The following is a 25,981-nucleotide window of genomic DNA, read 5'->3' as shown; positions in this document are numbered from 1 at the left end:
TGTAAATGGTGTCCTCCTGCCTTAATTGATGTGGATGACGTGTTCTACGTCATCAATACAGAAGAAGGCCCAATACTGACTCCTACGTTATCCACACTGGAAATCTTGTGCCTGTGCAGTTGAAGCACAGGTCTACTCAGGCACTTTACTCTGCCTTTCAAATGCGCATGCGCCCATAGTATCAGAGTCAAGTGCACCTGCACAGGCCTGTGCTTCAACTACAAAGGCACAAGATTTATAGTGTGGATGACGTAGGGGGTCAGTATTGGGCCCTCTTCTGTATGGATGATGTAAGACATGTCATCCACATCAGTTTAGGCAGGAAGATGCAACTGTGGGAATAGAGGATGGTAAAATCTGAGGGCACAACCAATAGATATAGGGATCACTGACCACACACTAAGGGTATAAATGCAATGATACAAGAAGAAAAAAGAAATGTGTATGAAATAGTCAGGATCACCTATGATAACATTTGATCATTTTTATTAATGAACAATCAAACAGTATAATCATAAAAACAATTAAAAAGCCAACATAGGCTACAGATGACCACGAGAGGGTTGGTGTGGCAATCCTCCTCCAATGTGCTTGCTAAGAAAAAAATTCACAATAATAATATTGTCACATATATTTTACACGCAGGCGCACTAGATATTTCTTACATCACACGCCCACATATTCGTATTTATTTAACTTTGCGCTATAAGCAATCTACTCACCTCACCATTAGTGGTGACGCTGGGATTATGACATGTTGGGCGCACCGGCGCAGTCCGCACTTCCTGTCGCCGCTTCGAAAACATGGACTCTCTGACTCCATAGGGTAACAATTATCTTTTGTGTATATAGAATGAACTTTGATCAGTCTTTCCATCTTCACCCATGAGGAAGCCATGCTTTCAGGTGGCGATACGAGTGGGGTCCTCCCTCCATTACCATGCCGCTAACAGGTTCCACTAGATTTGCTTGACTTGAATCATGAAGCTGATGCCTTTTTGATCTTTTACTCTTTTATTCTCAAAAGGGTTCACTTTGCAGTAGGTTAATTACCTCTGATTCATACCTCATACTGACTTTGTACTGATTTAATGAGGTTTAGCACATCCTTATATCAGGGATATACCTTCTATCTATCTATCTATCTATCTATCTATCTATCTATCTATCTATCTATCTCTTTGCATTCTTCTACTAAATATTCCTATGGGTATCTGGATGGCATCATTATTTTTCTGAGTAGATCTTATGGGATTCCATCATGGATGTTTCCGGATAATACATCTGGCTTCTAATTTGCCTTTCCACATTGTCCTTTTTGTATACTGTAATTTCTCTTTCCAAGGGATTTGTATTGTGTTCCCTGTGACAATATTATTATTGTGGATTTTTTCTTAGCGAGCACATTGGAAGAGGATTGCCAGTCCCTTCACGGACCCTCTGCTGGTTATCTGTAGCCTATTTTGTCTTTTTAATTGTTTTTATGATTATACTGTTTGATTGTTCATTAATAAAAATGATCATACTTTATCATAGGTGATCCTGACTATTTCATACACACTTCTTTTTTCTCTTGTATCATTGCATTTATACCCTAATTGTGTGGTCAGTGATCGCACTATTGGTTGTGCCCTCAGCTTTTACTATCCTCTATTCCTGCAGTCGCATCCTCCTGCCTTAATTGATGTCGATGACATGTCTTATGTCATACATACAGAAGAGGGCCCAATACTGACCCCTACGTCATCCACAATGTAAATCTCTCACACTCCTTTTTTCTCTTGTATCATTGCAGAGGAATAGAGGAGGCGCCATTAAAAGACCAGTAATGCGCATTGGACAGGCCCATGGCAATTAGCATAAGTCATGGGAAAATTATAAAAGGTATTTTTTATATATGCAAAGGGAGATGGGGCCTAAAAATTCAAATAGCTGGACTGCGGTACAAAAGAGGTAGAGGAGGTGGCATTAGTTTATATTGGAAAAACCTGCCGACAGAATCCTTTTACGACCTTGGACGTATAGGTACGTCAAAGGTTGTTTACCCCCCTTTAAAAGCGGGCTCTGGCACTAAGCCCACACCTTTCCTAGCACATGACAGCTGATGTGATCAGCTGTCATGTGCCTTTAAGGGCTGCGGGTGGAATCACGATCCACCCACGGTTGTTAACATGTTAAATGCCGCTGTCAATCACTGACAGTGGCATTTAACTCGACCACGCTGGAAGCGCATCATAAGACCCACCCATCGGCGCCCCGTCACATGATTGCGGGGTACCTGCGTGTTGGCATGACAGCTGTGGGTCTGCAGAAGACCCCCATGCTTGTCATTGCAGCCCTGCTATATGTAGCATAAGCGATCGGATGATTGCAGTTTCAAGTCTCCTAAGGGGGGCTATTGAAGCAAATAAAAAGTTTAAATATATATATATATATATATATATATATATATATATATACATATAAATGTAAAAGTTCAAATCATCCCCCCTTTTGCCCCATTCAAAATAAAACAGTAATAAAAAAAATAACACATATTTGGTATTGCTGCATTCAGAAATCTATGAAAATATAAAGTAAATTAATCCGATCGGTAAACGGCGCAGCAAGAAAAAAATCGAAACGCAGAATTACTTTCTTTTGGTCGCCACAAAATTGCAATAAAATGCAATAACACGTGATCAAAATAGCGTAAATACCCCAAAATCAATATTAATAAAATGGCCTGGGGAATCATAATGGCAGGTCAGTTTTAACATTTAAGGAATATGGTCAAAAAATAAATAAATAAATTGTGGAATTGCACTTTTTATTTTCACCGCACTTGGGATTTTTTTCCCCCGTTTTCTAGTACACGATATGGTAAAATTAATGGTGTAGTTCAAAAGTACAACTCGTCCCGCAAAAAAAACAAGCCCTCATACGGCCATATTAACAGAAAAATAAAAAAAAGTTAGTTCTCTGGGAAGGAGGGGAGCAAAAAACGAGAATGCGAAAAAGGAAAAATCGCAACGTCGTGAAGGGGTTAAGGACTGAAGAACTGTTTTAATCGATTACCTACTTTTCATTAAATTCCAATAAAAAAAATTCAAATAATTTTGATGAATCAGGGACTCTTCTCTCCTGACCGGTTCTTACTCACCTGTGCTGACGTTAGTAGGAGTTTCCTCTTCTCTCCTCATCAGGTCACTTCTGTAATACTCCTCGTCTCCATCAGTCTGTTCCACTTTGACAATAATCAGGTCGTCAATCTAAAACGAAAATGCACTAAATGAAGTTCAGCATAATGTAGTGATGTCAGCTTGTGGCTCTTTTATGCCCTCATACCCGCTCAACTTGTAGGACTTTAGGATTTTTCTCCGGCTCTTCCTGAGGATGAAGAGGACGAGGACAACTTTCTGGTAAGCGACTATTACCTGGTGCATCTGAAAAAAATAAGTAGAGTCAGTATTGGAGGTGTCACAGAAAACAGCACCGCAGGGGTCAGTATTGGGCCCTCTTCTTTTAATTCATTTATTAGTGACCTTGTAGAGGATAGACAAAGTAGAATTTCAATATCTGCATTTGACACTAAGCTCTGCAAGGTAATTAACATAGAGGGGGATCATTTAATATTACAGAAGGCTTTATATAAGCTGTAAACTTGGGCTGAGAAAGGGCAATTGAAGTTTAATGTAGATAAATGTAAGGTCATACACTTGGGCATAGGAAATAAAATGTACAATTACGTACTAAACAGTAAAACTCACTGAAAAATAATTGGGTGTTTGGGTGGAACGGAAACTCTAGTGGCAAGTGCCAGGCAGCTGCTGCCAAGGCAAATAAAATAATGGGATGCATTAAAAGAAGCATAGATGCTCCTGACAAGAACATAGTTTCCCTCTATAGAAGTCACTGGTGCGGCCGCACTTAGATACTGGGTACAATAAGGACAGAGCTGAACTAGAGCTCATGCAGATAAGAGAAACCTACATTATTAAGGGAATGTATGAACTGCAGAAGACGGGTAATCAGACTGGGAATGACGAAGGTTAGGGGCGATCGTATTACAGTGTACAAATATAGAACGAGGGGACGGTACAGAGATCTGTATAATGATCTTTTTACACCTAGGATAGCGGCAGTAGCAAGAGGGAGTCTGTGTCTATAGTAAGAAGATATAATCATTAATAAAGATGCTGATTCTTTACTGTACAAGCTGTGACACTATGGATTTTTTACTGTGAGAGCAGTGAGGCTATGGATTCCTTACTGTGCAAGCAGTGACACTATGGATTCTTCACTCTACAAGCAGTGACACTATGGATTCTTTACTGTGCGAGCTGTGACAGAATGGATTCCTTACTGTTCAAGCAGTGAGGCTATAGATTCTTTACTGTACAAGCAGTGACACTATGGATTATTTACTGTACAAGCAGTTAGGCTATGGATTCTTTACTATACAAGCAGTGACACTATGGATTCTTTAATGTGCAAGTAATGACACTATGGATTCTTTACTATGTGAGCAGTGACACTATGGATTCTTCACTGTACGAGCAGTGAGGCTATAGATTCTTTACTGCGCAAGCAGTGACACTATGGATTCTTTACTGTGCGAGCAGGTAGGCTATGGATTCCTTACTGTACAAGTAGTGACATTATGGATTCTTTACTGTGCGAAGAGAGACACAATGGATTCTTCACTGTACGAGCAGTGAGACTATGGATTCTTTACTGTGCGAGCACTGAGGCTATGGATTCCTTACTGTACAAGCAGTGACACTATGAATTCTTTACTGTACAAGCAGTGAGGCTCTGGAATCTTTACTGTGCGAGCAGTGACGCTATGGATTCTTTACTGTGCGAGCAGAGACACTATGGATTCTTTACTGTGCAAGCAGTGACACTATGGATTCCTTACTGTACAAGCAGTGACGCTATGGATTCTTTAGTGTACAAGCAGTGAGGCTATAACTTCTTTACTGTGCGAGAAGTGGCGCTATGGATTCTTTACTGTGCGAGCAGAGACGCTATGGATTCTTTACTGTACGAGCAGTGACACTATGGATTGTTTACTGTACGAGCAGTGACACTATGGATTCTTTACTGTACAAGCAGTGACACTATGGATTCTTTACTGTACAAGCAGTGAGGCTATGGATTCTTTACTGTGTGAGCAGTGAGGCTATGGATTTTTACTGTACGAGCAGTGAAGCTATGGATTCTTTACTGTACAAGCAGTGGGGCTATGGATTCTTTACTATGCGAGCAGTGAGGCTATGGTTTCTTTACTATACGAGCAGTGAGACTATGGATTCTTTACTGTGCGAGCACTGAGGCTATGGATTCCACACTGTACAAGCAGTGACACTAAGGATTATTTACTGTACAAGCAGTGAGGCTCTGGATTCTTTACTGTGCGAGCAGTGACGCTATGGATTCTTTACTGTGCGAGCAGAGACACTATGGATTCTTTACTGTGCAAGCAGTGACACTATGGATTCTTCACTGTGAGAGCAGTGGCGCTATGGATTCTTTACTGTGCGAGCAGTGACGCTATGGATTCTTTACTGCGCGAGCAGTGACACTATGGATTGTTTACTGTGCGAGCAGTGACACTATGGATTGTTTACTGTACGAGCAGTGACACTATGGATTCTTTACTGTACAAGCAGTGACACTATGGATTCTTTACTGTACAAGCAGTGGCACTATGGATTCCTTACTGTACAAGCAGTGTGGCTATGGCTTCTTTATTGTGCGAGCAGTGACGCTATGGATTCTTTATTGTGCAAGCAGTGACGCTATGGATTCTTTACTGTGCGAGCAGTGACGCTATGGATTCTTTACTGTGCGAGCAGTGACACTATGGATTGTTTACTGTGCGAGCAGTGACACTATGGATTGTTTACTGTACGAGCAGTGACACTATGGATTCTTTACTGTACAAGCAGTGACACTATGGATTCTTTACTGTACAAGCAGTGGCACTATGGATTCTTTACTGTACAAGCAGTGACACTATGGATTCTTTACTGTGCGTACAATGACACTATGGATTCCTTACTGTACAAGCAGTGTGGCTATGGCTTCTTTACTTTGCGAACAGTGACACTATAGATTCCTTACTGTACAAGCAGAGACGCTATGGATTCTTTAGTGTACAAGCAGTGAGGCTATAGCTTCTTCACTGTGCGAGCAGTGGCGCTATGGATTCTTTACTGTGCGCGCAGTGACACTATGGATTCTTTACAGTGCGAGCAGTGACGCTATGGATTCTTTACTGTACGAGCAGTGACATTATGGATTCTTTACTGTACAAGCAGTGACACTATGGATTCTTTACTGTACAAGCAGTGAGGCTATGGATTCTTTACTGTACAAGCAGTGAGGCTATGGATTCTTTACTATGCGAGCAGTGAGGCTATGGATTCTTTACTATACGAGCAGTGGGGCTATGGATTATTTATTGTGCGAGCAGTGACGCTATGGATTCTTTACTGCGCAAGCAGTGAGGCTATGGATTCTTTAGTGTACAAGCAGTGAGGCTATGGATTCTTTACTGTGTGAGCAGTGAGGCTATGGATTTTTTACTGTGCAAGCAGTGACACTATGGATTCTTTAGTGTACAAGCAGTGACACTATGGATTCTTTACTGTGCAAGCAGTGAGGCTATGGATTTTTTACTGTACAAGCAGTGAGGCTATGGATTCTTCACTCTGCAAGCAGTGAGGCTATGGATTCCTTACTATACAAGCAGTGTACCTATGGATTCTTTACTGGCGAGCAGTGAGGCTATGGGTTCTTTATCATACGAGCAGTGAGGCTATGGATTCTTTACTGTATGAGCAGTGAGGATATGGATTCTTTACTGTCCAAGCAGTGAGGCTATAGATTCTTTACTGTACAAGCAGTGAGGCTATGGATTCTTTGCTGTACAAGCAGTGAGGCTATGGATTCTTCACTATGCGAGCAGTGAGGCTATGGATTCTTTATTGTGCGAGCAGTGACGCTATGGATTCTTTACTGTACAAGTAGTGATGCTATGGATTCTTTAGTGTACAAGCAGTGAGGCTCTGGATTCTTTACTGTGCGAGCAGAGACGCTATGGATTCTTTACTGTGCGAGCAGTGATACTATGGATTGTTTACTGTACGAGCAGTGACACTATGGATTCTTTACTGTACAAGCAGTGACACTATGGATTCTTTACTGTATAAGCAGTGAGGCTATGGATTTTTACTGTACGAGCAATGAAGCTATGTATTCTTTACTGTACAAGCAGTGGGGCTATGGATTCTTTACTATGCGAGCAGTGAGGCTATGGATTCTTTACTATACGAGCAGTGAGACTATGGATTCTTTACTGTGCGAGCACTGAGGCTATGGATTCCTTACTGTACAAGCAGAGACACTATGGATTCTTTACTGTGCAAGCAGTGACACTATGGATTCCTTAGTGTACAAGCAGTGTGGCTATGGCTTCTTTATTGTGCGAGCAGTGACGCTATGGATTCTTTACTGTGCAAGCAGTGACGCTATGGATTCTTCACTGTGTGAGCAGTGGTGCTATGGATTCTTTACTGTGCGAGCAGAGACGCTATGGATTCTTTACTGTGCGAGCAGTGACGCTATGGATGGTTTACTGTACGAGCAGTGACACTATGGATTCTTTAATGTACAAGCAGTGACACTATGGATTCTTTACTGTACAAGCAGTGTGGCTATGGCTTCTTTACTGTGCGAACAATGACACTATGGATTCCTTACTGTACAAGCAGTGTGGCTATGGCTTCTTTACTGTGCGAACAGTGACACTATGGATTCCTTACTGTACAAGCAGAGACGCTATGGATTCTTTATTGTACAAGCAGTGAGGCTATGGCTTCTTCACTGTGTGAACAGTGACACTATGGATTCTTCACTGTGCGAGCAGTGGCGCTATGGATTCTTTACTGTGTGAGCATTGAGGCTATGGATTCTTTACTGTACAAGCAGTGAGGCTATGGATTCTTTACTGTGTGAGCAGTGAGGCTATGGATTTTTAATGTACGAGCAGTGAAGCTATGGATTCTTTACTGTACAAGCAGTGAGGCTATGGATTCTTTACTGTACAAGCAGTGACACTATGGATTCTTTACAATGCGAGCAGTGAGGCTATGGATTCTTTACTATACGAGCAGTGGGGCTATGGATTATTTATTGTGCGAGCAGTGACGCTATGGATTCTTTACTGTGCAAGCAGTGACACTATTGATTCTTTACTGTGCAAGCAGTGAGGCTATGGATTCTTTACTGTGTGAGCAGTGAGGCTATGGATTCTTTACTGTGCAAGCAGTGAGGCTATGGATTCTTTAGTGTACAAGCAGTGAGGCTATGGATTTTTTACTGTACAAGCAGTGAGGCTATGGATTTTTTACTGTACGAGCAGTGAAGCAATGGATTCTTCACTCGGCGAGCAGTGAGGCTATGGATTCCTTACTATACAAGCAGTGTCACTATGGATTCTTTACTGGCGAGCAGTGAGGCTATGGATTCTTTACTGTATGAGCAGTGAGGATATGGATTCTTTATTGTCCAAGCAGTGAGGCTATAGATTTTTTACTGTACAAGCAGTGAGGCTATGGATTCTTCACTATGCGAGCAGTGAGGCTATGGATTCTTTATTGTGCGAGCAGTGACGCTATGGATTCTTTACTGTACAAGCAGTGACATTATGGATTCTTTACTTTACGAGCAGTGGGGCTATGGATTCTTTATTGTGCGAGCAGAGATGCTATGGATTCTTTACTGTGCAAGCAGTGACACTATGGATTCTTTACTGTGCAAGCAGTGAGGCTATGGATTCTTTACTGTGCAAGCAGTGAGGCTATGGATTCTTTAGTGTACAAGCAGTGAGGCTATGGATTTTTTACTATACGAGCAGTGAGACTATAGATTCTTTACTGTACGAGCAGTGAAGCTATGGATTTTTTACTATACGAGCAGTGAGGCTATGGATTCTTTACTGTACAAGCAGTGAGGCTATGGATTCTTTACTGTACAAGCAGTGAGGCTATGGATTCTTTACTGTACAAGCAGTGACACTATGGATTCTTTACTGTACAAGCAGTGAGGCTATGGATGCTTTACTGTGTGAGCAGTGAGGCTATGGATTCTTTACTGGCGAGCAGTGAGGCTATGGGTTCTTTACCATACGAGCAGTGAGGCTATGGATTCTTTACTGTAAAAGCAGTTAGGCTATGGATTCTTTACTATACGAGCACTGAGGCTATGGATTTTTTACTGTACAAGCAGTGAGGCTATGGATTCTTTACTGTACAAGCAGTGAGGCTATGGATTCTTTACTATGCGAGCAGTGAGGCTATGGCTTCTTCATTGTGCGAGCAGAGACACTATGGATTCTTTACTGTGCAAGCAGTGACACTATGGATTCCTTACTGTACAAGCAGTGTGGCTATGGCTTCTTTATTGTGTGAGCAGTGACGCTATGGATTCTTTACTGTGCAAGCAGTGACGCTATGGATTCTTCACTGTGTGAGCAGTGGCGCTATGGATTCTTTACTGTGCGAGCAGAGACGCTATGGATTCTTTACTGTGCGAGCAGTGACGCTATGGGTCCTTTACTGTGCGAACAATGACACTATGGATTCCTTACTGTACAAGCAGTGTGGCTATGGCTTCTTTACTGTGCGAACAGTGACACTATGGATTCCTTACTGTACAAGCAGAGACGCTATGGATTCTTTAGTGTACAAGCAGTGAGGCTATGGCTTCTTCACTGTGCGAACAGTGACACTATGGCTTCTTCACTGTGCGAGCAGTGGCGCTATGGATTCTTTACTGTGTGAGCATTGAGGCTATGGATTTTTTACTGTACAAGCAGTGAGGCTATGGATTCTTTATTGTGTGAGCAGTGAGGCTATGGATTTTTACTGTACGAGCAGTGAAGCTATGGATTCTTTACTGTACAAGCAGTGAGGCTATGGATTCTTTACTGTACAAGCAGTGACACTATGGATTCTTTACTATGCGAGCAGTGAGGCTATGGATTCTTTACTATATGAGCAGTGAGGCTATGGATCATTTATTGTGCGAGCAGTGACGCTATGGATTCTTTACTGTGCAAGCAGTGACACTATGGATCCTTTACTGTGCAAGCAGTGAGGCTATGGATTCTTTAGTGTACAAGCAGTGAGGCTATGGATTCTTTACTGTACAAGCAGTGAGGCTATGGATTCTTTACTGTGTGAGCAGTGAGGCTATGGATTCTTTACTGTGCAAGCAGTGAGGCTATGGATTCTTTACTGTGCAAGCAGTGAGGCTATGGATTCTTTAGTGTACAAGCAGTGACACTATAGATTCTTTACTGTGCAAGCAGTGAGGCTATGAATTCTTTACTGTACAAGCAGTGAGGCTATGGATTTTTTACTGTACGAGCAGTGAAGCTATGGATTCTTCACTCTGCGAGCAGTGAGGCTGTGGATTCCTTACTATACAAGCAGTGTCACTATGGATTCTTTACTGGCGAGCAGTGAGACTATGGATTCTTCACTCTGCAAGCAGTGTGGCTATGGATTCCTTACTATACAAGCAGTGTCACTAGGGATTCTTTACTGGCGAGCAGTGAGGCTATGGGTTCTTTACCATACGAGCAGTGAGGCTATGGATTCTTTACTGTATGAGCAGTGAGGCTATGGATTCTATACTGTACAAGCAGTGAGGCTATAGATTCTTTACTGTACAAGCAGTGAGGCTATGGATTCTTTACTGTACAAGCAGTGAGGCTATGGATTCTTTACTGTACAAGCAGTGAGGCTATGGATTCTTCACTGTACAAGCAGTGACATTATGGATTCTTTACTATACGAGCAGTGGGGCTATGGATTCTTTATTGTGCGAGCAGTGATGCTATGGATTCTTTACTGTGCAAGCAGTGACACTATGGATTCTTTACTGTGCAAGCAGTGAGGCTATGGATTCTTTAGTGTACAAGCAGTGAGGCTATGGATTCTTTACTGTGCGAACAATGACACTATGGATTCCTTACTGTACAAGCAGTGTGGCTATGGCTTCTTTACTGTGCGAACAGTGACACTATGGATTCCTTACTGTACAAGCAGAGACGCTATGGATTCTTTAGTGTACAAGCAGTGAGGCTATGGCTTCTTCACTGTGCGAACAGTGACACTATGGATTCTTCACTGTGCGAGCAGTGGCGCTATGGATTCTTTACTGTGTGAGCATTGAGGCTATGGATTTTTTACTGTACAAGCAGTGAGGCTATGGATTCTTTACTGTGTGAGCAGTGAGGCTATGGATTTTTACTGTACGAGCAGTGAAGCTATGGATTCTTTACTGTACAAGCAGTGAGGCTATGGATTCTTTACTGTACAAGCAGTGACACTATGGATTCTTTACTATGCGAGCAGTGAGGCTATGGATTCTTTACTATATGAGCAGTGAGGCTATGGATCATTTATTGTGCGAGCAGTGACGCTATGGATTCTTTACTGTGCAAGCAGTGACACTATGGATCCTTTACTGTGCAAGCAGTGAGGCTATGGATTCTTTAGTGTACAAGCAGTGAGGCTATGGATTCTTTACTGTACAAGCAGTGAGGCTATGGATTCTTTACTGTGTGAGCAGTGAGGCTATGGATTCTTTACTGTGCAAGCAGTGAGGCTATGGATTCTTTACTGTGCAAGCAGTGAGGCTATGGATTCTTTAGTGTACAAGCAGTGACACTATAGATTCTTTACTGTGCAAGCAGTGAGGCTATGAATTCTTTACTGTACAAGCAGTGAGGCTATGGATTTTTTACTGTACGAGCAGTGAAGCTATGGATTCTTCACTCTGCGAGCAGTGAGGCTGTGGATTCCTTACTATACAAGCAGTGTCACTATGGATTCTTTACTGGCGAGCAGTGAGACTATGGATTCTTCACTCTGCAAGCAGTGTGGCTATGGATTCCTTACTATACAAGCAGTGTCACTAGGGATTCTTTACTGGCGAGCAGTGAGGCTATGGGTTCTTTACCATACGAGCAGTGAGGCTATGGATTCTTTACTGTATGAGCAGTGAGGCTATGGATTCTATACTGTACAAGCAGTGAGGCTATAGATTCTTTACTGTACAAGCAGTGAGGCTATGGATTCTTTACTGTACAAGCAGTGAGGCTATGGATTCTTTACTGTACAAGCAGTGAGGCTATGGATTCTTCACTGTACAAGCAGTGACATTATGGATTCTTTACTATACGAGCAGTGGGGCTATGGATTCTTTATTGTGCGAGCAGTGATGCTATGGATTCTTTACTGTGCAAGCAGTGACACTATGGATTCTTTACTGTGCAAGCAGTGAGGCTATGGATTCTTTAGTGTACAAGCAGTGAGGCTATGGATTCCTTACTGTACAAGCAGTGTCACTATGGATTCTTTACTGGCGAGCAGTGAGACTATGGATTCTTTACTTTGCGAGTAGTGAGGCTATGGATTCTTTACTATACGAGCAGTGAGGCTATGGATTTTTTTTCTATACGAGCAGTGAGACTATGGATTCTTTACTGTACGAGCAGTGAAGCTATGGATTCTTTACTATACGAGCAGTGAGGCTATGGATTCTGTACTGTACAAGCAGTGAGGCTATGGATTCTTTACTGTGTGAGCAGTGAGGCTATGGATTTTTCACTGTACAAGCAGTGAGGCTATGGATTCTGTACTGTACAAGCAGTGAGGCTATGGATTCTTCACTATGCGAGCAGTGAGGCTATGGATTCTTTATTGTGCGAGCAGTGACGCTATGGATTCTTTACTGTACAAGCAGTGACATTATGGATTCTTTACTGTACAAGCAGTGACATTATGGATTCTTTACTATACGAGCAGTGAGGCTATGGATTTTTTACTGTACGAGAAGTGACACTATAGATTCTTCTCTCTGTAAGCAGTGAGGCTATGGATTCCTTACTATACAAGCAGTGTCACTATGGATTCTTTACTGGCGAGCAGTGAAGCTATGGGTTCTTTACCATACGAGCAGTGAGGCTATGGATTCTTTACTGTATGAGCAGTGAGGCTATGGATTCTATACTGTACAAGCAGTGAGGCTATAGATTCTTTACTGTACAAGCAGTGAGGCTATGGATTCTTCACTATGCGAGCAGTGGGGCTATGGATTCTTTATTGTGCGAGCAGTGATGCTATGGATTCTTTACTATGCAAGCAGTGACACTATGGATTCTTTACTGTGCAAGCAGTGAGGCTATGGATTCTTTAGTGTACAAGCAGTGAGGCTATGGTTTCCTTACTGTACAAGCAGTGTCACTATGGATTCTTTACTGGCGAGCAGTGACACTATGGATTCTTTACTGGGCGAGTAGTGAGGCTATGGATTCTTTACTATACGAGCAGTGAGGCTATGGATTTTTTACTATACGAGCAGTGAAGCTATGGATTCTTTACTATACGAGCAGTGAGGCTATGGATTCTTTACTGTACAAGCAGTGTGGCTATGGATTCTTTACTGTGTGAGCAGTGAGGCTATGGATTCTTTACTGTACAAGCAGTTAGGCTATGGATTTTTTACTGTATGAGCAGTGAAGCTATGGATTCTTTACTGTACAAGCAGTGAGGCTATGAATTCTTTACTATGCGAGCAGTGAGGCTATGGATTCTTTACTATACAAGCAGTGGGGCTATGGATTCTTTACTGTACAAGCAGTGACACTATGGATTCTTTTACTGTACAAGCAGTGAGGCTATGGATTCTTGACTATGCGAGCAGTGAGGCTATGGATTCTTTACTATACGAGCAGTGGGGCTATGGATTCTTTACTGTGCGAGCAGTGACACTATGGATTATTTACTGTGCAAGCAGTGAGGCTATGGATTCTTTAGTGTACAGGCAGTGAGGCTATGGATTCTTTACTGTACAAGCAGTGAAAGTATGGATTCTTTACTGGCGAGCAGTGACACTATGGATTCTTCACTCTGCGAGCAGTGAGGCTATGGATTCCTTACTGTACAAGCTGTGTCACTCTGGATAATTTACTGGCGAGCAGTGACACTATGGATTCTTTACTGTGCGAGTAGTGAGGCTATGGATTCTTTACTAAACGAGCAGTGAGACTATGGATTCTTTACTGTACAAGCAGTGAGGCTATGGATTCTTTAGTATACAAGCAGTGAGGCTATGGATTCTTTAGTATACAAGCAGTGAGGCTATGGATTCTTTAGTATACAAGCAGTGAGGCTATGGATTCTTTACTGTGCGAACAGTGACACTATGGATTCTTCACTCTGCGAGCAGTGAGGCTATGGATTCCTTACTGTACAAGCAGTGTCACTATGGATTCTTTACTGGCGAGCAGTGATACTATGGATTCTTTACTGTGCGAGTAGTGAGGCTATGGATTCTTTACCATACGAGCAGTGTGGCTATGGATTCTTTACTGTATGAGCAGTGGGGATATGGATTCTTTACTGTACAAGCAGTGAGGCTATGGATTCTTTACTGTGTGAGCAGTGAGGCTATGGATTTTTTACTGTACGAGCAGTGAAGCTATGGATTCTTTACTGTACAAGCAGTGAGGCTATGGATTCTTTACTATGCGAGCAGTGAGGCTGTGGATTCTTTACTGTACGAGCAGTGAGGCTATGTATTTCTTACTGTAAAAGCAGTTAGGCTATGGATTCTTTACTATACACGCAGTGACACTATGGATTCTTTAGTATACAAGCAGTGAGGCTATGGATTCTTTAGTATACAAGCAGTGAGGCTATGGATTCTTTACTGTATAAGCAGTGAAGCTATGGATTCTTTACTATGCGAGCAGTGAGGCTATGGATTCTTTGCTATAAGGGCAGTGAGGCTATGGATTCTTTACTGTACGAGCAATGAGGCTATGGATTCTTTACTATACAAGCAGTGAGGCAATGGATTCTTTACTGTGTGAGCAGTGAGGCTATGGATTCTTTACTGTGTGAGCAGTGAGGCTATGGATTCTTTACTGTGCGAGCAGTGACACTATGGATTATTTACTGCGCAAGCAGTGAGGCTGTGGATTACTTACTGTACAAGCAGTGAGGCTATGGATTCTTTACTGTACAAGCAGTGAGTCTATGGATTCTTCACTCTGCGAGCAGTGAGGCTATGGATTCTTTACTATAAGAGCAGTGAGGCTATGGATTCTTTACTATAAGAGCAGTGAGGCTATGGATTCTTTACTATAAGAGCAGTGAGGCTATGGATTCTTTACTATAAGAGCAGTGAGGCTATGGATTCTTTACTATAAGTGCAGTGAGGCTATGGATTCTTTACTAAAAGACCAGTGAGGCTATGGATTCTTTACTGTACGAGCAATGAGGCTATGGATTCTTTACTATACAAGCAGTGAGGCTATGGATTCTTTACAGTGAAAGCAGTGATGCTATGGATTCTATACTGTACAAGCAGTAAGGCTAAGGATTCTTTACTTTGCAAGCAGTGAGGCTATGGATTCCTTACTATACTAGCAGTGAAGCTATGGATTCTTTACTGTACAAGCAGTGACACTATGGATTCTTTTACTGTACAAGCAGTGAGGCTATGGATTCCTTACTGTAAAAGCAGATAGGCTATGGATTCTTTACTATACGAGCAGTGAGGCTATGTATTCCTTACTGTAAAAGCAGTTAGGCTATGGATTCTTTACTATACGAGCAGTGAGGCTATGGATTCTTTACTGTACAAGCAGTGAGGCTATGGATTCTTTACAGTACAAGCAGTGAGGCTATGGATTCTTTACTATGCGAGCAGTGAAGCTATGGATTCTTTACTATACAAGCAGTGAGGCTATGGATTCTTTACTATACGAGCAGTGAGACTATGGATTCTTTACTGTACAAGCAGTGAGGCTATGGATTCTTTAGTATACAAGCAGTGAGGCTATGGATTCTTTAGTATACAAGCAGTGAGACTATGGATTCCTTACTGTACAAGCAGTGTCACTATGGATTCTTTACTGTGCGAGTAGTGAGGCTATGGATTCTTTACTGGCGAGCAGTGACACTATGGATTCTTTACTGTGCGAGTAGTGAGGCTATGGATTCTTTACTATACGAGGAGTGAGACAATGGATTCTTTACTGTACAAGCAGTGAGGCTATGGATTCTTTAGTATACAAGCAGTGAGGCTATGGATTCTTTACTGTGCGAAGAGTGACACTATGGATTCTTCACTCTGCGAGCAGTGAGGCTATGGATTCCTTACTGTATAAGCAGTGTCACTATGGATTCTTTACTGGCGAGCAGTGATACTATGGATTCTTTACTGTGCGAGTAGTGGGGCTATGGATTCTTTACCATACGAGCAGTGAGGCTATGGATTCTTTACTGTACAAGCAGTGAGGCTATGGATTCTTTACGGTGCGAACTGTGACACTATGGATTCTTCACTCTGCGAGCAGTGAGGCTATGGATTCCTTACTGTACAAGCAGTGTCACTATGGATTCTTTACTGGCGAGCTGAAACTATGGATTCTTTACTGTGCGAGTAGTGAGGCTATGTATTCTTTACTGTACAAGCAGTGAGGCTATGGATTCTTTACTGTACAAGCAGTGAGGCTATGGATTCTTTACTGTATAAGCAGTGAGGCTATGGATTCTTTACTATACGAGCAGTGAGTTTATAGATTCTTTACTGTGCGAGCAGTGAGGCTATGGATTCTTTACTGTACGAGCAGTGAGGCTATGGATTCTTTACTGTGTGAGCAGTGAGGCTATGGATTCTTTAATGTAAGAGCAGTGAGGCTATGGATTCCTTACTGTACAAGCAGTGACACTATGGATTCTTTACTTTTCAAGCAGTGAAGCTATGGATTCTTTACTGTACAAGCAGTGAAGCTATGGATTCTTTACTATGCGAGCAGTGAGGCTATGGATTCTTTAGTATACGAGCAGTGAGGCTATGGATTCTTTACTGTGCGAGCAGTGAGGCTATGGATTCTTTACTGTACAAGCAGTGACACTATGGATTCTTTACTATACAAGCAGTGAGGCTATGGATTCTTTACTGTGCGAGCAGTGAGGCTATGGATTCTTTACTGTGCAAGCAGTGAGGCTATGGATTCCTTACTGTACAAGCAGTGAAACTATGGATTCTTTACTGTACAAGCAGTGACACTATGGATTCTTTTACTGTACAAGCCGTGAGGCTATGGATTACTTATTGTAAAAGTAGTTAGGCTATGGATTCTTTACTATATTAGCAGTGAGGCTATGGATTCCTTACTGTAAAAGCAGTGAGGCTATGGATTCTTTACTGTGCGAGCAGTGAGGCTATGGATTCTTTACTGTGCAAGCAGTGAGGCTATGGATTCCTTACTGTACAAGCAGTGACACTATGGATTCTTTTACTGTACAAGCAGTGAGGCTATGGATTCCTTACTATACGAGCAGTGAGGCTATGGATTCTTTACTGTACAAGCAGTGAGGCTATGGATTCTTTACATGCGAGCAGTGACACTATGGATTATTTACTGTGCAAGCAGTGAGGCTATGGATTCTTTAGTGTGCGAACAGTGACACTATGGATTCTTCACTCTACGAGCAGTGAGGCTATGGATTCCTTACTGTACAAGCAGTGAAAGTATGGATTCTTTACTGGCGAGCAGTGACACTATGGATTCTTTACTGTGCAAGTAGTGAGGCTTTGGATTCTTTACCATACGAGCAGTGAGGCTATGGATTCTTTACTGTGCGAGTAGTGAGGCTATGGATTCTTTAGTGTACAAGCAGTGAGGCTATGGATTCTTTACTATACGCGCAGTGACACTACGGATTCTTTACTGTACAAGCAGTGAGGCTATGGATTCTTCACTCTGCGAGCAGTGAGGCTATGGATTCCTTACTGTATAAGCAGTGTCACTATGGATTCTTTACTGGCGAGCAGTGACACTATGGATTCTTTACTGTGCGAGTAGTGAGGCTATGGAATCTTTACCATACTAGCAGTGAGGCTAAGGATTCTTTACTGTATGAGCAGTGAGGCTATGGATTCTTTAGTGTACAAGCAGTGAGGCTATGGATTCTTTACTGGCGAGCCGTGACACTATGGATTCTCTACTGTGCGAGTAGTGAGGCTATGGATTCTTTACTATACGCGCAGTGACACTATGGATTCTTTACTGTACAAGCAGTGAGGCTATGGATTCTTTAGTATACAAGCAGTGAGGCTATGGATTCTTTACTGTATAAGCAGTGAAGCTATGGATTCTTTACTATAAGAGCAGTGAGGCTATGGATTATTTACTATAAGAGCAGTGAGGCTATGGATTCTTTACTATAAGAGCAGTGAGGCTATGGATTCTTTACTGTGCGAGCAGTGAGGCTATGGATTCTTTACTGTACAAGCAGTGACACTATGGATTCTTTTACTATACAAGCAGTGAGGCTATGGATTCCTTACTGTAAAAGTAGTTAGGCTATGGATTCTTTACTATACGAGCAGTGAGGCTATGGATTCTTTACTATACGAGCAGTGGGGCTATGGATTCTTTACTGTGTGAGCAGTGACATTATGGATTATTTACTGTGCAAGCAGTGAGGCTATGGATTCTTTAGTGTACAAGCAGTGAGGCTATGGATTCTTTACTGTACAAGCAGTGACACTATGGATTCTTTTACTATACAAGCAGTGAGGCTATGGATTCCTTACTGTAAAAGCAGTTAGGCTATGGATTCTTTACTATACGAGCAGTGATGCTATGGATTCCTTACTGTAAAAGCAGTTAGGCTGCGGATTCTTTACTATACGAGCAGTGAGGCTATGGATCCTTTACTGTACAAGCAGTGAGGCTATGGATTCTTTACTGTACAAGCAGTGAGGCTATGGATTCTTTACTGTACAAGCAGTGAGGCTATGGATTCTTTACTATGCGAGCAGCGAGGCTATGGATTCTTTACTGTGCGAGCAGTGACACTATGGATTATTTACTGTGCAAGCAGTGAGGCTATGGATTCTTTAGTGTACAAGCAGTGAGGCTATGGATTCTTTAGTGTGCGAACAGTGTCACTATGGATTCTTCACTCTGCGAGCAGTGAGGCTATGGATTCCTTACTGTACAAGCAGTGTCACTATGGATTCTTTATTGGCGAGCAGTGAAACTATGGATTCTTTACTGTGCGAGTAGTGAGGCTATGGATTCTTTACTATACAAGCAGGGAGGCTATGGATTCTTTACTGTATGAGCAGTGAGGATATGGATTCTTTACTGTACAAGCAGTGAGGCTATGGATTCTTTACTGTACAAGCAGTGAGGCTATGGATTCTTTACTGTACAAGCAGTGAGGCTATGAATTCTTTACTATACGAGCAGTGAGTTTATAGATTCTTTACTGTGCGAGCAGTGAGGCTATGGATTCTTTACTGTACGAGCAGTGAGGCTATGGATTCTTTACTGTATGAGCAGTGAGGCTATGGATTCTTTACTGTACAAGCAGTGAGGCTATGGATTCCTTACTGTAAAAGCAGTGACACTATGGATTCTTTGCTTTTCAAGCAGTGAGGCTATAGATTCTGTACTGTGCGAGCAGTGACAGTATGGATTCTTTACTGTACAAGCAGTAAGGCTATGTATTCTTTACTGTGCGAGCAGTGAAGCTATGGATTCTTTACTGTGTGAGCAGTGAAGCTATGGATTCTTTACTATACAAGCAGTGAGGCTATGGATTCTTTACTGTGCGAGCAGTGAGGCTATGGATTATTTACTGTGCAAGCAGTGAGGCTATGGATTCTTTAGTGTACAAGCAGTGAGGCTATGGATTCTTTAGTGTGCGAACAGTGTCACTATGGATTCTTCACTCTGCGAGCAGTGAGGCTATGGATTCCTTACTGTATAAGCAGTGTCACTATGGATTCTTTACTGGCGAGCAGTGATACTATGGATTCTTTACTGTGCGAGTAGTGGGGCTATGGATTCTTTACCATACGAGCAGTGAGGCTATGGATTCTTTACTGTACAAGCAGTGAGGCTATGGATTCTTTACGGTGCGAACTGTGACACTATGGATTCTTCACTCTGCGAGCAGTGAGGCTATGGATTCCTTACTGTACAAGCAGTGTCACTATGGATTCTTTACTGGCGAGCTGAAACTATGGATTCTTTACTGTGCGAGTAGTGAGGCTATGTATTCTTTACTGTACAAGCAGTGAGGCTATGGATTCTTTACTGTACAAGCAGTGAGGCTATGGATTCTTTACTGTATAAGCAGTGAGGCTATGGATTCTTTACTATACGAGCAGTGAGTTTATAGATTCTTTACTGTGCGAGCAGTGAGGCTATGGATTCTTTACTGTACGAGCAGTGAGGCTATGGATTCTTTACTGTGTGAGCAGTGAGGCTATGGATTCTTTAATGTAAGAGCAGTGAGGCTATGGATTCCTTACTGTACAAGCAGTGACACTATGGATTCTTTACTTTTCAAGCAGTGAAGCTATGGATTCTTTACTGTACAAGCAGTGAAGCTATGGATTCTTTACTATGCGAGCAGTGAGGCTATGGATTCTTTAGTATACGAGCAGTGAGGCTATGGATTCTTTACTGTGCGAGCAGTGAGGCTATGGATTCTTTACTGTACAAGCAGTGACACTATGGATTCTTTACTATACAAGCAGTGAGGCTATGGATTCTTTACTGTGCGAGCAGTGAGGCTATGGATTCTTTACTGTGCAAGCAGTGAGGCTATGGATTCCTTACTGTACAAGCAGTGAAACTATGGATTCTTTACTGTACAAGCAGTGACACTATGGATTCTTTTACTGTACAAGCCGTGAGGCTATGGATTACTTATTGTAAAAGTAGTTAGGCTATGGATTCTTTACTATATTAGCAGTGAGGCTATGGATTCCTTACTGTAAAAGCAGTGAGGCTATGGATTCTTTACTGTGCGAGCAGTGAGGCTATGGATTCTTTACTGTGCAAGCAGTGAGGCTATGGATTCCTTACTGTACAAGCAGTGACACTATGGATTCTTTTACTGTACAAGCAGTGAGGCTATGGATTCCTTACTATACGAGCAGTGAGGCTATGGATTCTTTACTGTACAAGCAGTGAGGCTATGGATTCTTTACATGCGAGCAGTGACACTATGGATTATTTACTGTGCAAGCAGTGAGGCTATGGATTCTTTAGTGTGCGAACAGTGACACTATGGATTCTTCACTCTACGAGCAGTGAGGCTATGGATTCCTTACTGTACAAGCAGTGAAAGTATGGATTCTTTACTGGCGAGCAGTGACACTATGGATTCTTTACTGTGCAAGTAGTGAGGCTTTGGATTCTTTACCATACGAGCAGTGAGGCTATGGATTCTTTACTGTGCGAGTAGTGAGGCTATGGATTCTTTAGTGTACAAGCAGTGAGGCTATGGATTCTTTACTATACGCGCAGTGACACTACGGATTCTTTACTGTACAAGCAGTGAGGCTATGGATTCTTCACTCTGCGAGCAGTGAGGCTATGGATTCCTTACTGTATAAGCAGTGTCACTATGGATTCTTTACTGGCGAGCAGTGACACTATGGATTCTTTACTGTGCGAGTAGTGAGGCTATGGAATCTTTACCATACTAGCAGTGAGGCTAAGGATTCTTTACTGTATGAGCAGTGAGGCTATGGATTCTTTAGTGTACAAGCAGTGAGGCTATGGATTCTTTATTGGCGAGCCGTGACACTATGGATTCTCTACTGTGCGAGTAGTGAGGCTATGGATTCTTTACTATACGCGCAGTGACACTATGGATTCTTTACTGTACAAGCAGTGAGGCTATGGATTCTTTAGTATACAAGCAGTGAGGCTATGGATTCTTTACTGTATAAGCAGTGAAGCTATGGATTCTTTACTATAAGAGCAGTGAGGCTATGGATTATTTACTATAAGAGCAGTGAGGCTATGGATTCTTTACTATAAGAGCAGTGAGGCTATGGATTCTTTACTGTGCGAGCAGTGAGGCTATGGATTCTTTACTGTACAAGCAGTGACACTATGGATTCTTTTACTATACAAGCAGTGAGGCTATGGATTCCTTACTGTAAAAGTAGTTAGGCTATGGATTCTTTACTATACGAGCAGTGAGGCTATGGATTCTTTACTATACGAGCAGTGGGGCTATGGATTCTTTACTGTGTGAGCAGTGACATTATGGATTATTTACTGTGCAAGCAGTGAGGCTATGGATTCTTTAGTGTACAAGCAGTGAGGCTATGGATTCTTTACTGTACAAGCAGTGACACTATGGATTCTTTTACTATACAAGCAGTGAGGCTATGGATTCCTTACTGTAAAAGCAGTTAGGCTATGGATTCTTTACTATACGAGCAGTGATGCTATGGATTCCTTACTGTAAAAGCAGTTAGGCTACGGATTCTTTACTATACGAGCAGTGAGGCTATGGATCCTTTACTGTACAAGCAGTGAGGCTATGGATTCTTTACTGTACAAGCAGTGAGGCTATGGATTCTTTACTGTACAAGCAGTGAGGCTATGGATTCTTTACTATGCGAGCAGCGAGGCTATGGATTCTTTACTGTGCGAGCAGTGACACTATGGATTATTTACTGTGCAAGCAGTGAGGCTATGGATTCTTTAGTGTACAAGCAGTGAGGCTATGGATTCTTTAGTGTGCGAACAGTGTCACTATGGATTCTTCACTCTGCGAGCAGTGAGGCTATGGATTCCTTACTGTACAAGCAGTGTCACTATGGATTCTTTATTGGCGAGCAGTGAAACTATGGATTCTTTACTGTGCGAGTAGTGAGGCTATGGATTCTTTACTATACAAGCAGGGAGGCTATGGATTCTTTACTGTATGAGCAGTGAGGATATGGATTCTTTACTGTACAAGCAGTGAGGCTATGGATTCTTTACTGTACAAGCAGTGAGGCTATGGATTCTTTACTGTACAAGCAGTGAGGCTATGAATTCTTTACTATACGAGCAGTGAGTTTATAGATTCTTTACTGTGCGAGCAGTGAGGCTATGGATTCTTTACTGTACGAGCAGTGAGGCTATGGATTCTTTACTGTATGAGCAGTGAGGCTATGGATTCTTTACTGTACAAGCAGTGAGGCTATGGATTCCTTACTGTAAAAGCAGTGACACTATGGATTCTTTGCTTTTCAAGCAGTGAGGCTATAGATTCTGTACTGTGCGAGCAGTGACAGTATGGATTCTTTACTGTACAAGCAGTAAGGCTATGTATTCTTTACTGTGCGAGCAGTGAAGCTATGGATTCTTTACTGTGTGAGCAGTGAAGCTATGGATTCTTTACTATACAAGCAGTGAGGCTATGGATTCTTTACTGTGCGAGCAGTGAGGCTATGGATTATTTACTGTGCAAGCAGTGAGGCTATGGATTCTTTAGTGTACAAGCAGTGAGGCTATGGATTCTTTAGTGTGCGAACAGTGTCACTATGGATTCTTCACTCTGCGAGCAGTGAGGCTATGGATTCCTTACTGTACAAGCAGTGTCACTATGGATTCTTTATTGGCGAGCAGTGAAACTATGGATTCTTTACTGTGCGAGTAGTGAGGCTATGGATTCTTTACTATACAAGCAGGGAGGCTATGGATTCTTTACTGTATGAGCAGTGAGGATATGGATTCTTTACTGTACAAGCAGTGAGGCTATGGATTCTTTACTGTACAAGCAGTGAGGCTATGGATTCTTTACTGTACAAGCAGTGAGGCTATGAATTCTTTACTATACGAGCAGTGAGTTTATAGATTCTTTACTGTGCGAGCAGTGAGGCTATGGATTCTTTACTGTACGAGCAGTGAGGCTATGGATTCTTTACTGTATGAGCAGTGAGGCTATGGATTCTTTACTGTACAAGCAGTGAGGCTATGGATTCCTTACTGTAAAAGCAGTGACACTATGGATTCTTTGCTTTTCAAGCAGTGAGGCTATAGATTCTGTACTGTGCGAGCAGTGACAGTATGGATTCTTTACTGTACAAGCAGTAAGGCTATGTATTCTTTACTGTGCGAGCAGTGAAGCTATGGATTCTTTACTGTGTGAGCAGTGAAGCTATGGATTCTTTACTATACAAGCAGTGAGGCTATGGATTCTTTACTGTGCGAGCAGTGAGGCTATGGATTATTTACTGTGCAAGCAGTGAGGCTATGGATTCCTTACTGTACAAGCAGTGAAGCTATGGATTCTTTACTGTACAAGCAGTGACACTATGGATTCTTTTACTGTACAAGCAGTGAGGCTATGGATTCCTTACTGTAAAAGCAGTTAGGCTATGATTCTTTACTATACGAGCAGTGAGGCTATGGATTCCTTACTGTAAAAGCAGTGAGGCTATGGATTCTTTTCTATACGAGCAGTGAGGCTATGGATTCTTTACTGTATAAGCAGTGAGGCTATGGATTCTTCACTGTACAAGCAGTGAGGCTCTAGATTCTTTACAGTGCGAGCAGTGACAGTATGGATTCTTTACTGTACAAGCAGAAAGGCTATGGATTCTTTACTGTGCAAGTAGTGAGGCTATGGATTCCTTACTGTACAAGCAGTGACACTATGGATTCTTTCACTGTACAAGCAGTGAGGCTATGGATTCCTTACTGTAAAAGCAGTTAGGCTATGGATTCTTTACTATACGAGCAGTGAGGCTATGGATTCTTTACTGTACAAGCATTGAGGCTATGGATTCTTTACTGTACAAGCAGTGAGGCTATGGATTCTTTACTATGCGAGCAGTGAGGCTATGGATTCTTTAGTATACGAGCATTGGGGCTATGGATTCTTTACTGTGCAAGCAGTGAGGCTATGGATTCTTTAGTGTGCGAACAGTGACACTATGGATTCTTCACTCTGCGAGCAGTGAGGCTATGGATTCCTTACTGTACAAGCAGTGTCACTATGGATTCCTTACTGTACAAGCAGTGTCACTATGGATTCCTTACTGTACAAGCAGTGTCACTATGGATTCTTTACTGTGCGAGCAGTGAGGCTATGGATTCTTTACTGTACAAGCAGTGACACTATGGATTCTTTTACTATACAAGCAGTGAGGCTATGGATTCCTTACTGTAAAAGTAGTTAGGCTATGGATTCTTTACTATACGAGCAGTGAGGCTATGGATTCTTTACTATACGAGCAGTGGGGCTATGGATTCTTTACTGTGTGAGCAGTGACACTATGGATTATTTACTGTGCAAGCAGTGAGGCTATGGATTCTTTAGTGTACAAGTAGTGAGGCTATGGATTCTTTAGTGTGCGAACAGTGACACTATGGATTCTTCACTCTGCGAGCAGTGAGGCTATGGATTCCTTACTGTACAAGCAGTGAAGCTATGGATTCTTTACTGTACAAGCAGTGACACTATGGATTCTTTTACTATACAAGCAGTGAGGCTATGGATTCCTTACTGTAAAAGCAGTTAGGCTATGGATCCTTTACTGTACAAGCAGTGAGGCTATGGATTCTTTACTGTACAAGCAGTGAGGCTATGGATTCTTTACTATGCGAGCAGCGAGGCTATGGATTCTTTACTGTGCGAGCAGTGACACTATGGATTATTTACTGTGCAAGCAGTGAGGCTATGGATTCTTTAGTGTAAAAGCAGTGAGGCTATGGATTCTTTAGTGTGCGAACAGTGACACTATGGATTCTTCACTCTGCGAGCAGTGAGGCTATGGATTCCTTACTGTACAAGCAGTGTCACTATGGATTCTTTATTGGCGAGCAGTGAAACTATGGATTCTTTACTGTGCGAGTAGTGAGGCTATGGATTCTTTACTATACAAGCAGTGAGGCTATGGATTCTTTACTGTATGAGCACTGAGGATATGGATTCTTTACTGTACAAGCAGTGAGGCTATGGATTCTTTACTGTACAAGCAGTGAGGCTATGGATTCTTTACTGTATAAGCAGTGAGGCTATGGATTCTTTACTATACGAGCAGTGAGTTTATAGATTCTTTACTGTGCGAGCAGTGAGGCTATGGA

At 42.1% G+C, this 25,981-nt stretch overlaps 1 protein-coding gene across 1 annotated transcript in view; it reads right to left on the bottom strand.

Moving 5' to 3' along the window:
- LOC141155166 (gastrula zinc finger protein XlCGF66.1-like) overlaps positions 1–25,981 on the bottom strand; it is a 33,926-nt gene that overhangs the window by 3,769 nt on the left and 4,176 nt on the right. The window contains exons 5-6 of the mRNA XM_073641864.1: positions 3,328–3,425; positions 3,143–3,251 (exon numbers count right to left, since the gene is read on the bottom strand). Coding sequence (XP_073497965.1) covers positions 3,143–3,251; positions 3,328–3,425 — 207 coding nt within the window. The remainder of the gene's footprint in view (positions 1–3,142; positions 3,252–3,327; positions 3,426–25,981) is intronic.

Source organism: Phyllobates terribilis, unplaced genomic scaffold (assembly GCF_046119375.1).
Source record: "Phyllobates terribilis strain yellow unplaced genomic scaffold, ASM4611937v1 Scaffold_7__3_contigs__length_470593459, whole genome shotgun sequence".
NCBI lineage: Eukaryota > Metazoa > Chordata > Amphibia > Anura > Dendrobatidae > Phyllobates > Phyllobates terribilis.
This window is presented reverse-complemented; position numbering and strand designations above follow the sequence as displayed.